This window comes from Rhincodon typus, chromosome 2 (genome assembly GCF_021869965.1).
Source record: "Rhincodon typus isolate 14 chromosome 2, sRhiTyp1.1, whole genome shotgun sequence".
NCBI lineage: Eukaryota > Metazoa > Chordata > Chondrichthyes > Orectolobiformes > Rhincodontidae > Rhincodon > Rhincodon typus.
In genome coordinates this window covers 109,477,174-109,492,059 of record NC_063333.1, presented here as the reverse complement: position 1 = coordinate 109,492,059, position 14,886 = coordinate 109,477,174, and the positions used below count along the sequence as shown (strand labels likewise).

The 14,886-nt window shown below is 39.4% G+C and overlaps 2 protein-coding genes across 2 annotated transcripts in view; both read right to left on the bottom strand.

Moving 5' to 3' along the window:
- The window catches only part of LOC125485887 (zinc finger protein 622-like), a 41,578-nt gene that overhangs the window by 10,386 nt on the left and 16,306 nt on the right, over positions 1-14,886 (bottom strand). The window lies entirely within an intron of this gene.
- On the bottom strand, positions 3,335-12,824 carry LOC109925201 (zinc finger protein 622-like). Its single transcript, XM_048611061.1, has 3 exons — positions 12,711-12,824; positions 5,219-5,359; positions 3,335-4,251 (listed from the first exon to the last, which is right to left on the bottom strand). The coding sequence occupies exons 1-3, from the start codon at positions 12,730-12,732 to the stop codon at positions 4,118-4,120; spliced, it is 297 nt and encodes a 98-aa protein (XP_048467018.1). The 5' UTR covers positions 12,733-12,824; the 3' UTR covers positions 3,335-4,117.

Sequence of the window (14,886 nt, the reverse complement as noted above, 5' to 3'; positions counted from 1 at the left end):
TCGATATCTGACATTCACAAAATCACTCAATTTTACATGCTCGTTGTTCTAAAACATTTATTTCATTAAGATAAGCACTGTTGAACAACAAAATGCAACATTCACCAAATGACTCGAAATGTGAAGCTGGTTGTAGTGAAATGCGTTTTTCAGTCAGATAAGCACGTTGGACTACTATAATCTCACATTCACCAAATGACTAAAATTGTGATGCTGGCTGCAGTGAAATGATTGTTTCAGTGAGATAAGCATTCTTGCACATCAAAATCTCACATTCACCAAACGATTCAATTTTACATGTTGTTTGTACTAAAACGCTGATGTCAGTGAGATCAGCACATTGGAACATGAAAATCTCACATTAACTAAATGACTGAAAAAATGATGCTGGTTGTGTTAAAATGCTTATTTCAAAAGATAAGCACATTTGATCATCAATATCTGACATTCAACTAATGGCTCAATTTTACATGAGTCATTTGGTGAATGTGACAGTTTCATGTACAAACAGTCTTTCCTCACTGAAAATAAGCATTTCACTATAACCAGCTCCACATTTCGAGTCATTTGGCGAATGTGAGACTTTGTTGTTCAAGAGTGCTTATCGCAAAGAAATAAATGTTTTAGAAGAAAGAGCATGTAAAATTCAGTGATTTGGTGAATGACAGATATTGATGTTCAAATGTGCTTATCTTACTGCAATATCAATTTTAACACAACCAGCATCAAATTTTCAATCATTTAGTGAATGTGACATTTTCATGTTCCAATGTGCTTATATCACTGCTCTCAGTGTTTTAGTAGAACCATGATGTAAAATTGTGTCATTTAGTGAATGAGAGATTTTGATCTACAAATGTGCTAATGTCACTAATATAAACATTTCAGTGACACATGCATCACATTTAGAGTCATTTGGTGAATGTGAGATTTTGATCTAGAAATGTAGTTATCCCATTTAAATAAGCGTTGTATTACAAGCAGCATCAAATTTTGAGTCATTTTGTGAATGTGAGATTTTGACGTTCCAATTTGCATATGTCACTGACATCAGCGTTTTAGTACAACCAACACATAAAATTGAATCATTTGGTGAATGTGACATTTTGATGTACAAATGCGCTTATCTGACTGAAAGAAGCTTTTCAGTGTATCGACCATCAACTCTTGAGTCAGTTGGTGAAAGTGAGATTTTGATGTACAACTGTGCTTGTGTTGCTGACATAAGCATTCTAACACAACCAGCATCAACGTTTGTGTCATTTGGTGAATGCGACATTTTGATGTGCAAACGTGCTTATCACACTGAAAGAAGCATTTTAGTGCAACGTGCATCAAATTGTGAGTCATTTGATGAATGTCAGATTTTAACGGTTCAACATGCCTATCTCACAGAAATAAGCACTTCATTACAACCAGCATCAAATTTTGAGTCGTTTGGTCAATGTGAGATTTAGTTGTTCAACAGTGCTTATCTCGCAGAAATAAATGGTTCAGAACAATGAGCGTGTAAAACTGTGTGATTTGGTGAATGCCAGATTTTGATCTGTAAATGTGCTTATCTCACTGAAATGAGCATTTTAGTTCTAATTGAATTAACTTTTGAGTCATTTGCTAAAAGTGAGATTTTGATGTGCCAATGCGATGATCTCACTGACAGAAGCATTTTAGTGTCTCCAGCATCATATTTTGTGTCACTTGGTGAATGTGAGATTTTGATGTACAAGTGTGCTTATCTTATGAAATCAGCATTGTAACACAAACAGCATCAACTTGTCAGTAATTTGGTGAATGTGACATTTTAATCTACAAACGTGCTTATCTCACTGAAAGAAAAATTTTGGTACATTCCGCATCAAACTTTGAGTCATTCGGCAAATGTCAGATCTTGTTGGTCCATCGTGCTTATATCACTGAAAGAAGCATTTTAGTGTATTGCGCATCAAATTTTGAGTCATTTGCTGAATGTGAGATTTAGTTGTTCAACAGTGCTTAATTCACTGAAATAAATGTTTTAGAACAATGAGCATGTAAACTTGAGTGATTTGGTGAATGCCAGATTTTGATGTGTAAACGTGCTTATCTCACTGAAATAAGCATTTTAGATCCAACTGAATTAACGTTTTAGTCATTTGCTAAAAGTGAGATTTTGATGTGCCAATGTGATGATTTCACTGAAAGAAGCATTTTAGTGTCTCCAGCATCATATTTTGTGTCACTTGGTGAATGTGAGCTTTTGATGTGCAAATGTGCTTATCTCACCGAAACAAGCATTTCACTGCAGCCAGCATCACATTTTTAGTTTTCTGGTGGATGTGACATTTTGATGTACAAATGCGCTTATCTGACTGAAAGAAGCATTTCAGTGTATCCACCATATACTCGAGTCATTTGGTGAATGCGAGATTTTGATGTACAACTGTGTTTATCTCCCTGACATAAGTGCTTTAGTACAACCAAGATGCAAAATTGAGTTATTTCGTGAATGTGCGATTTTGATCTACAAATGTGCTTATTTCACTGAAATAAACACTTCAGTACAACTAGCATCACATTCAGTGTCATTTGGTGAATGTGAGGTTTTGATCTAGAAACGTGCTTATCTTAACAAAATAAGCATTTTAACACAACCAGCATAAACTTTTCAGTCATTTTGTGAATGCGAAATTTTGATGTACAAATGCACTTATCTGACTGAAAGAAGTATTTTAGTGTAACCAGCATCAAATCTTGAGTCATTTGGTGAATGCGAGATTTTGAAGTACAACTGTGCTGCTCTTGCTGACATAAGCATTCTAACGCAACCTGCATCAACGTTTGTGTCATTTGGTGAATGTGACATTTTAATGTACAAATGTTCTTATCTCATGGAAATGAGCATTTCAATACAACTACCATCACATTTTGAGAATGTCTTTGAGAATATCAGATTTTTGATGTGCAAACGTGCTGATCTCACTGAAATAAGTATTTTAGTACAAACTACATTAACTTTTGAGTCATTTCATAAAAGTGAGATTTTGATGTGCAAATGTGGTGATCTCACTGAAATAAGTATTTCAGTACAACTACCATCAGAATTGGAATCATTTGGTGAATGTCAGATTTTAATGGTCCAACGTGCTTATCTCACTCAAATAAGCATTTCACTACAACCTGCATGACCTTGAGTCATTTGATGAATGTGAGATTTAGTTGTTCAACTGTGCTTATGTTACTGAAATACAAGCATGAAAAATTGAGTGATTTGGTGAATGTCAGATTTTGATGTGCAAATGTGCTTTTCTCACTGAAATATGCATTTTAGAAACAAACTGCAACAACTTTTGAGTCATTTGGTGACTGTAAGATTTTAATGTGCAAATGTAGTGATCTCACTGACAGAAGCATTTTAGTGTATCCAACATCAAATTGAGTCATTTGGTGAATGTCAGATTTTGATGGTCCAACGTGCTTATCTTACTGAAATAAGCATTTGACTACAACCAGCATCACCCATTGAGTCACCACCGACCCTCTGACAGGGCATCGCTCCCTATCCCCATAACCCCACATTCACCATAGTTAACTCACGCAGACATTCACCCTACAATTCAGCAATACTAATGCGTCTAGCCTACACGTCTTTGGACTAAGGGAGGAAACCAGAGCAAACCCACACTGACACGAGGTGACCACGCAAAGGGCGCGCAACCCAAGGCTGGAATCAAACCCAGATTCGTGGCACTGAGGCAGTAGTACTAACCACTATGATGTGCTATCCTTAGAATGGAAAAAGTATGAACAAAAATAACATTACCAAATGCAACAAATGCAATTTTTTTTTTTAAAAAAAAAAGCAACTTCATTTGATTGGAGTAGATTGTACATATAGCCAAAATTATACAGATGCACAGAATTCACAATATATGTATCAGAATGAAATTGGATAAGTATTTAAGTGGTTTTCATTATTGAAATCATTGTTAAGTTCTCTAACTTAAAAGGTAAACCTACAAAAAGCATGGCAGGTGTAAAAACAAATCTCAGTAAAATCAGAAAAGGCATCAAGAAACAGCAAGTTCAGTGCTGCAATTATCCTCCACAGTTGCTAGTACTTCTTGACTGTTGACAATTGCTAAAATAGGATTTGAGATCTGAAATGCATCTGCTTTGTAGCATTATTGGACAATGCTGTCTTCAACATCCACTTGGATTTCATTCTTTGTACATATTGCATATCCCGCTCTTTTCTCCGAGATACTGCTTTTGCTGTAAAGAAAAAGAGCGAACATAAAAATCACTGTCACCACTTTATAACCAGATAATTTGTGCTAATTCTGATGTTTTAAAGGAAAAAAGTGAAATGGCTATGTATTACCAACCTTAACATTTCCAACAGAAAATACCTTAAAGTTTAATTTTATTAGAAAATGGAATCCACAAGTGAAATTTTCCACAAAATTCAAATGTTTCAAACACTCAAGGTACATTCAAGTAAACACACGAGAAGTTCAGCTCACTTTATTTAATGTGTCAGTTAGCAGAACAATTCTTTTAAATCAAGAAGCACAAGTGATAAAGATTCATACATGCATTTTACAGCATTCCAGACTGGTCAGAGCTGAACAACCTCCGCCTCCATTTTGTTTCCTTTTCTGCAGGTTTTTTTTTTGCTTATTCTTGGCGTCCCCCTCCTCCCACTCCATTTAAACAATCATGTTCATCACCCTTTCATTCACAGCTCATGTAGACATCTTTTCATAGAATCCCATATAGTGTGGAAGCAGGCCATTCAGTCCATCAAGTTACACTGACCCTCCAAAGAACATCCCATCCAAACCCACCCCCTACCCTATCCCAGTAACCTTGCATTCCTCATAACTAATCCAGCTAGCCTGTACATCCCTAGACACTATGGATAATTTAGCATGGCCAATCCACCTAACCTGCACATCTTTGGCCTCTGGGAGAAAACCAGAGTACCTGGAGGAAACCCACGCAGACACAGGGAGAATGGCAAACTCCACACAGATAGTTGCCCAAGGATGGAATCTGGCACTGAGCCACTGTGCCACCCTTATTGCAAAATCTTAAATCACATTTTTAAACTTTTCCCAGTTGTGATGAAACATCATAGAGCTAACATTTCAAATCAATCTCTCCCTCTACAGATGCTGGCTAACCCAAGTATTTCCAGGAGGTTTCCAATATTCATAATATTTTGTTTTTGACTTACCAAGCTCACTTGACCAGCCTAATGTCTTGTACTGCTGTAGCACTCTGCCTAAGATGCAAGCCCCAGTAGCAGCCACTGCTCTGGAGGTACCAAATTGTTGTTTATAATATCTCAGCAATGATCGATGACCAATTCTGGCACCTGTGAAAATTAAACAAAATAAAAAGTGCAAATTAAGCAAGCATGTTTAATTTATCCAATCTTTATTCAGTTTGATGCTTGAAGCACCTGGGAAATCACCTGGGTACCATTGTTGTTACAAAAAGCAAAACAAATCCAACTCAGCCAATCCCACTAGTCTACTCTCAATCAAAATGATTGAGGGCATTGTCAACAGGGTTACCAAGTAACTCTTACTTGACAAAACACAATGATGTTCACCAGGCCCACTCAGTTCCTGACCTCATTACAGCTTCGGTCCAAAAAATGGAAAGAAAGTTGAACTTCAGAGTTGAGGCAAGATGACTGGTGTTGGTGTCAAGGCAGCATTTGACAAAGTATGGTATTCATGAGGCTGAGCCAAACTTAAGTCAGTGGGAATCAAGGGAAAATAAATCTCTTCTGGTTGGAGTTATTGATGTCAATCATCTCAGCCACTGGACATCACTGCAGAATTCAAGGCAATATCCTAGGCCCATCTTGAACAGGTCTATCAATAACTTTCATCATATAGTCAGATATGGGATGTTTGGTAACAATTGCACAATGTCCATTTACGAACTTATTCCAGATAGTTAGCATGGCTTTATGTGGATGAGGTCTTGTCTCAAATTTGATGTCATGAATGTTATCTATATGGACTTTACCAAAGCATTTGGCAAGGTCCCTCATGACAGGCTGGTCCTGAAGATTAAGTTGCATGGCATCCACAGCAAGTTGGCAAAAGTGGCTTGGTCATACAGTCATAAAAGCGGCAGTTCTGAAAGATGTTTTTCTGCCTGGAGGCTTGTAACCAGTGGTATTCTGCAAGGATCAGTGCTGGGATCTCTTTGTAATATTAGTACGTAATATGATTTTCATGAAAATGTGGTCCGATTAGCAAGTTTGCAGGTGACATGGAAATTAGTAGAGCTGTGGATAGTAAGGAAGGTTATCAAAGGATGCAGGCCAATTAAAAAGTGGGGAAAGAAATGGCAGATGGAGTTTAACCTGGATAAATGCAAGGTGATGCATCTTGGGGGATCTAATGCAAGAGGAAAGCATGCAGTAAACAGCAGGACCTTTAGGAGCACTGATGAAGGTTTTTGCATCTTGTCTCGCCACTGGAGGTCCCCGAGGATTGGCAAGTTGCTAATGTTGTTCCTCTGTTCAAGGGAACTAGGGACATCCAGGAAATTATAGACCAGTGAGTCTTACATCATGGTTGTGATGCGAATGGAGAAGATTTTCAGGGATAGGATTTACCCACATTTGGAAAAGTAGGGCTTAATTAGGGACAGTCAGCATGGTTTATTCAGAGCAGGTCATGTCTTACTAACTTGATTGATTTCTGAGGAAATGACAAGGGTGATCGACGACAATATGGATGTTGTTTACATGGATTTTAGTAAGGCTTTTGACAACGTCCCTCATGGGACCCTCATTTAGAAGATTAAAGACGCATGAAATCCATGGTGACTTGGCCACGTGGATTCAGAATTGCTTTGTCCACAAAAGACAGACGGTTGTGGTGAAAGGGTATTTTTCTGGTTGGAGGTCCGTGACTAGTGGCATTCTGCAGGGATCCAAACAGGGATTCTGCTATTTGTGATATACGTTAAGTGACTTGGATGAAAACATAGATGAGTGGGTTAGTAACTTTGCAGTTGATACAAAGATCAGGGGACTAGTGGACACTGTAGAAGGTTGTCAAAGGTTATGGTGGGATATAGATGAGTTGCAGATATGGGCAGAGAAATGGCAGATGGAGTTTAATCCAGGCAAGCATGAGGTGTTGCACTCAGTAATTAAATGTTAAGGCAACATAAAGGCAGGACCCTGAACAGTAATGATGTGCAGAGGGATCTTGGGGTCCTAGTCCATAGCTCCCTAAAGCAGCCACACAAGTAGACAGGCTAATAAAGGTGGCATACGGCATGCTTGTTTTTAATTGGTTGGGGCAGAGTAGAAGAGAGTCAGGAAGTGGAATTGCATCTGTATAAAAGTCTGATTAGGCCACACTTAGAATACTGCTTTCAATTCTCTGGTCACCACACAACAGTGGAGGCTTTAGAGAGGATGCAGAAGAGACTGGATAGAAGTTTATAAAATTATGAGAGGCACACATAAGGTTGACTGTCAGAATCTCTTTCCCAGAGGTGGAAGAGGGGCATGCATTTAAGGTAACAGGAAAGTTCGAAGGAGATGAGGGCAAGTTCTTTTTTGAAAAAAAAAGAGTGGTATGTGCCTGGAACATGCTGCCAGGGGTAGCTGTGGAGGTAGATACAATAGCAGTATTTAAGGCATTTTTTTTTTTTTAATAAGTGCATGAATAAGCAATGAATGGAAGCTACTGACCATGAGCAGGCAGAAGGGATTAATTTAACTTGCCATCAGGTTCTGTACAACATCATGGGCTAAAAGGCCTGTTCCTCTGCTGTACTGTTCTATATACAGAGATCTTGGGGTGCAAGTCGATAGCTTTCTGAAAGTGGCAAAACAAGCGGATGTGGTAGTAAAGGCATGCTGGCCTTCAGTTGTGGAATTGATTACAAAAGTTGGCAAATCATATGGTGACTGCATAAGACTTTAGTTTGGCCACATTTGGAGCAGTGTGCGCAGTTCTGGTCACCACACTACTGGAAGGCTTTGGAGAGGGTGCAAGAGAGGTTTACCAGGATTGGAGTGGATTAGCTGTAAGGAGAGGTTGGATAAACTTGAACTGATTTTGCTACAGTGAAGGCTGAAGGGCAACCTGATAGAAGGATATAAAATTGAGAGGCTGGTGGAAGGCCACTCAGGATAGCTGGGGGTCTTTCTCTCCCTCCCTCCCCCAGGAGGAAATATCAAATACTAAGGGGCATAGGTTTAATGTAAGAGGGGAAAAGTTTGAAGAGAGGAGCAAAGGCAGTTTTTCTAAAAACAGGAAAATGTGTTAGTTTAAGAGGCAGTCAGACATCAACAGGTTGGGATTAGAGAGACATGGATCATGTGCATGCAGATGGGATTAGTTTAGAACAGTTGGTGCAGATTTCAGTGAGGTAAACACTTTGGAACATCAAGCTGGGTTGAAGCGCCTGTTCCTGTGCTGTACGGTACTGTTCTATGTTCTATGTTCTATTAAAAGCACTTCCTGCCACCAAAAATTCCATGTGAGCACAAAACTCTTCCTCAAAAATGTACAATCAGGAGAAGTCCAAGTATTATAATTTCTATCGGAGATCCTATTAATCAGGAATATTCATCATAAATAGGAAACTACACAAAAAAGTGTCAGATAGATGCCATGACATTTTTCTTTATCGAAAGTCCTACTCAGAGGTAACGATAACTTATGACTTGATTTCTTAACCAGCACCGAAAATGAATTTCAATGCAATGATCTAGCTTTTCTATAGAAAAAAAAGTGGTTCAGAACAGGGAGCTGGACACAGCAAGTCCCTACTGCTGAAACCCAGAGATTTCTGGGTCAGTAATGGATTGGTGAGTTAAGATTTTTTTCCTGTTTCTACATAGGTTTGAACCAAGACCAGGAATGTATATTAAACTATATTAAACATATAGCCCAATTATTACATAAAGAAATTGATGAATTATTTGTAGTTAGTGGGGAAGTGATATAGTGATAGTATCATCACTGAACTTGCAATCCAGAGCTTCTGGTTACATGCCCTCTGGGGACATGGGTTCAAACCTTTAAGGCAGATAGTGAAAGTCTAATTGAATTAATAAACATGGAATTAAAAGCTAGTCTAACTGTAACCACGAAAATCATTGTCAATTGTCGTAAAGACACATCTGGTCTACTTTTCTGGAGCAAAATCTAATATCCTCACTTAGTCTGGCCTACCTGCAACTCCATACCCACAATGTGTTTGGTTGATCTTTAGCTGCATTTAGACTCAGTTGACTCAAAATTGAGAATGGACAGTAACTGCTAACAACACCTTTCGCGTGAAAAAATAAAACAAGGCTTTAATTAAATAAAACAAAACAAAGGCAAGTCCAAGATACAACAAAACATGGCTATGGACAGAGTCCAGAGTAAAATGTTGGATGTCTCCAACTTACTCTGGAATGAGAAATGGAGAGACTCCCACCTAGATAGGAAAGGGAAAACATGCTCAGGAGGCAGGTACCATGCGTTGACAAAGAGATGGAGATTCTACCAATGTTAGTTTTCTCCAAAAATGTACAATAACCTCACCATCTGAGAATAAGAGACAAGGAGAAGTTAGCCAAAATGGAGAGGGGCACCAAAGCTGTCCAGGGTGGGAAAGAGCATAATAGGAGATGTGGTAGTAATAGGGGACTCAAACAAAAAGGGATAGATAGCATCCTTTAAAGCTGCTCCAAGAATCCCACAAACTGTGTTGCCTACCAAGAAGTCCTCCAAAAACCAAAAAAAAAAGTACTCTCTAAACAGAAGTGATAAAGAAGGGAGGTGCCAAAAAGGGATCCACAAGAAATACAAACAACCCACACGTAAATAAAAACAGAGCAGGTAAACACAGGGAAGACACTGTTAACAAGGAAGTACAATTATAGAACTAGAGTTTAGTAAGATGGTTAAACTAAGCAAAAGCTGGCAAGATCACGCTCTCATTAGGCTGACTGAACGTCCGTCTAATCCCAAAAGTGGAACACTACTGTTAAAACCCTTGACAACACATTGGTGATAAGGCCACTAAAAAGTTATCTTATTTGTTCTGGCAAGTGTTCTTTTAATTTATTGCTTGTGGCATAGCCACTTAAGGCATTAATAACTAAAAACCTGTGGTACTCAAATAGCCTTGAGTGTTGAAGCCCAATTGCCAGTGAATAGGGACAAATGCCAGAGAACTCTAGAACTCATCTAAAGCACATCAGGTGAAATGTAAAATTGCCCATACTTATATCTACATTTAAAGGCTGGTTTGGATTAAAGTACTATAGGAAAGATGTTGTGAAAATTGAAAGGGTTGGAGGGTTTGAGCTATAGGGGCTATTTTCCCTGGAGCATTTTCTATGAAAATTATAGAATTTTATAAAATCGTGAAGGGCATGGATAGGGTGAATCGTCAAAGTCTTTTCCCCAGGATAGGGCAGTCCTAAACTAGAAAACATAGGTTTAAGGTGAGGGGGAAAAGATTTAAAAGGCAGTGTTTTCACACAGAGTGTAGTGCATTTATGGAATGGGCTGCCAGAAGAAGTGGAGGCAGCTGGTACAATTACAACATTTAAAAGGCACCTGGATAGGTATATGAATAGGAAGGATTTAAGAAAGATTTGGGCCAAGTGCTGGCAAATGGGACTAGATTAACATCTGGTTGGCATGGACAAGTTGGTTCCTTGCTGTACATCTCAAGAACTCCATTTAAAATGGTGTTCGGAGTACAGGAAAAGTGTATTTTGCTGAAAGGAATGAATAAACAAAGAACAATTGAGCATTAGAAAAAAAGTATAAATCAAGAACGCTGACAGCAGTAAGAGATGGAGATTATAATTAGGAGAGAAGTCAAATAATTCGATAGGCGAAGAGAAACTGAATCAAGGAATTTGAAACTATACAGTGAAATACTTTAGCTATATCTATATAAAATAGAAGATGATGGTGATGGAAATAAGAACATTATGGACACAGGAGACTGCAGGTAATGACAAGACTGGTAGAAATCTTAAGTAATTATTTTGTTTTTATATTTACCATGGGGATAGAATAAGTAGACTTGTCATTGGCTGATAAGCTAAAAAATGCATTGAACAAATCGAACGAAGTTGATAAAACCCAGTAGGTAGTCATACAGCACCAAAGAAAAAAAAAAAAAAAAAAGTCCTTCAGCTCAACTCAACCATGCCGACCAAGTTTCCTAGACTAAACTAGAAAAATTGAGTTGAGTTATTTGGTGACTGAGATTTTGATTTTCCATTTACCTGCATTTGGTCCATACCCCTCTAAACCTTTCCTTTCCATGTAACTGTCCAAGTGTCTTTTGTACCCAGCTCTAGGACATCCTCTGGAAGCTCATTCCATACATCCACCACCCTCTTAAAAAAAAAATAAAAGGGACCTGAGGGGTGACTAAGTCTTTCCCCTCTCAGCTTAAACTTGGGCTCTCTACTTTTGGACACCCCCACTCTGGAGAAAAGACCTTGGCTATTCACCTTACTTAGGCCTCTCATGATTTTGTAAACCTTTATAAAAAAGGTGGACAAATCAGTTGGATAAAGTTGTGGAGCCAGAGGACTGTGAAAAATTAATGTAATTTCTGTATTTGAAAGAGACAACAGAATATGCCTAGGGAATTATGAGTTGGCTGAACAGTCTTAAGGTAAATTCCTGATTCCTTTTTATTTTGAAAGAGTAGAACATGTAGAAATTGGAAATATAACAACAAACAAGCCAGCATGAATTTGAATTTTTGCATAGCCAACCCTAAATGAATTATTTGAACAACAAAACATGGACACTAGACAAGATTTTATAAATAAAAAAATCAAACATACATTTGAGATTTCATATAACAATTTACCAGATGAAAGAACATAGGATTCTACACTCGTTTTGCTTACTTTTTGGGCAGGTATCACTGATTAACTAAAATGCACAGAAAGGCAGCCATTGACTTTTCTGTGCCAACTGTCTATAAGAGCAAATCCATTAGTCTTATTTCTCCACTTTTTCCCCCAATAACCCAAATATTCTCTTTTCAAATGATTACTCAATTTCCTTATGAAATTGATAACTAAATCTATCATCACCACATTCCTTAGACAGTACCTTCCAAATCTGCAACTCCTATTATCTAAAAGAATAAAGATAGTACAAGAAAAGGAACCACTTGTACATTTCCCTCCAAACCACAACCATTCTGACTTACAACTGACTTGTCTATACAAAACAGTAGTTCAAGAAACTGGTACACCATTTTCCCCAAGGAAATCCATGGGAAAAAATGTACTTTAATGTGGAGGAAAAATGGTACTGAGGCAGTGATCAGATAGTCTGAAAATTCAGGAAACAAAAGTTTACCAAGCTTTACCTAATCCAACAATAAAAATATCTGACCAAAACGCATAATAGCGAGCTTCAGCTCAAGAACAATAATACATATGATTATTTACAACAATCTGGTTTAAATAGTTATATTGGACTTGAAACATGAATTCTGTTCCTCTCTCCACAGATGCTGCCAGGTCTGTTGAGTTTCTCCAGCACTTTATTTTTAAAAGTCAGATTTCCAGCATCTGCAATATTTCACTTATTAACAATTACAATGTTCTCTTAATTTGTCAACTTAGCTCAAACATGGAACTTGTCCAACACACTGTGTAACAAAAGATGCAAGATGACATATCAGGACCGGATACAAACCAGAAGGAAGCACAAGCTCCATCGTTTCCTCATTATATTCCAAATTCTTGGTTGGTACATCTGCCCCATCTGTGTGATCAGGATAACTCTCCCTATGTATACAGGGAAGCAAAATAAGAAAGTCAGCAAATAGATTTACAATAATCTCTCGTACTGGAATGCGATCGGATTTCACAATTAACCTTCTACTTTGCTTATAAAATACAAAGATATGCCAGAAAGCAGATATTTACAAGATAGTTTATTTATCTTGCCACTTACCAACACTTTTCAAGTGCACTTCTCCTATTTTGATTTTTATAGTGACTATGCTGTGCAAGTCTGTTTGACATGTGATAAGTTTGGAAATTGGGATTTAGGCCTTCACGGATTTTGTTTTATATGACTTGTTTGACACCATGTGGGCCAACAGTTAGAAGGATAACACAAACAGAAATCATAAAGGTTGCTGTTTGGAAATAGAAAAACAAAATACATCTGAGGCAAGGAATTTCAAAACAAGACAAACAAAAAACCTTAGCACCATTGGCTTGACACTATTTGCTTCTCAAGCAAATTGCATCTTTAGTTCTTTTCATCAGACATCAACATGTTCAAGATGCTTGAACAGAGTAGGGGGTACAAAAGGTTGGCGATGGAATAGCAGTTGCAAAGACATTAGGGCTAAGGGTGAGATGACAGTTGAAGAATGTGGAGAAAAGGGTCTAAGAGCAATTAGCCACTATAACATTAGCACCTCAAGGAGCTGGAAAGAATATTGATGAGCATAAGAACAAACAGGAACAGGCCATACACGACCAGTTCTGTACTACTTTCCAAAAAGATCATGGCTGATCTTGCGTTTCAATCCACTCCACTCTGCTCCACTATCCCTGTATTTACAGGGATATCACAGATCAGTCCATATCAGCCTCAAACATATTCAATGTTGGTGCATCCACATCATTTCAGGAAAAAGAATTCCAAAGAACCATAGATAGTAGGAACTGCAGATGCTGGAGAATCCAAGACAACAAGGTGCAGGGCTGGACGAACACAGCAGGCCAAGCAGCATCACAGGAGCGGAGAGGCTGACGTTTCGGGCCGAGACCCTTCATCAGAAAAGGGGGAGGGGAAGGGGGTTCCGAAATAAATAGGGAGAGAGTGGGAGGCGGATAGAAGAGGGATAGAGGAGAGGATAGGATAGGTGCAGAGGAAACAAATAGGTCGAAGAGGCGGGGATGGAGCCAGTAAAAGGTGAGTGTAGGTAGGGAGTTAGGAAGGGGATAGGTCAGTCCAGGTAGGACGGACAGGTCAAGGGGGCGGGATGAGGTTGGTCGGTAGGAGATGGAGGTGCGGCTTGAGGTGGGAGGAAGAACAGGTGAGGGAGGCAGGGACGAGCTGGACTGGTTTTGGGATGCGGTAGGGGGAGGGGAGATTTTGAAACTTGTGAAATCCACATTGATACCATTGGGCTGCAGGGTTCCCAAGCGGAATATGAGTTGCTGTTCCTGCAGTCTTTGGGTGGCATCGTTGTGGCACTGCAGGAGGCCCAGGATGGACATGTCGTCTGAGGAATGGGAGGGGGAGTTGAAATGGTTCGCGACTGGGAGGTGCAGTTGTTTATTGCGAACCGAGCGTAGGTGTTCTGCAAAGCGGTCCCTGAGCCTCCGCTTGGTTTCCCCGATGTAGAGGAAGCCACACCGGGTACAGCGGATACAGTATACCACATTGGCAGATGTGTAGGTGAACATCTGCTTGATGTGGAAAGTCTTCTTGGGGCCGAGGATGGGGGTGAGGGAGGAGATATGGGGGCAGGTGTAGCACTTCCTGCGGTTGCAGGGAAAAGTGCTGGGTGTGGTGGAGCTGGAGGGGAGTGTGGAGCGGACAAGGGAGTCACGGAGAGAGTTGTCCCTCCGGAAAGCAGATAAGGGTGGGGAGGGAAAGATGTCTTTGGTGGTGGGGTCGGATTGCAGATGGCGGAAGTGTCGGAGGATGATGCGTTGGATCCGGAGGTTGGTGGGGTGGTACGCGAGGACGAGGGGGATTCTTTTTTCGTTCTTATTGCGTGGACGGGGTGTGAGGGATGAGGTGCGGGAGATGTGGGAGACACGGTTGAGGGCGTTCTCGACCACCGAGCGGGGGGAAGTTACGGTCCTTGAAAAACGAGGACAACTGAGATGTACGGGAGTGGAAT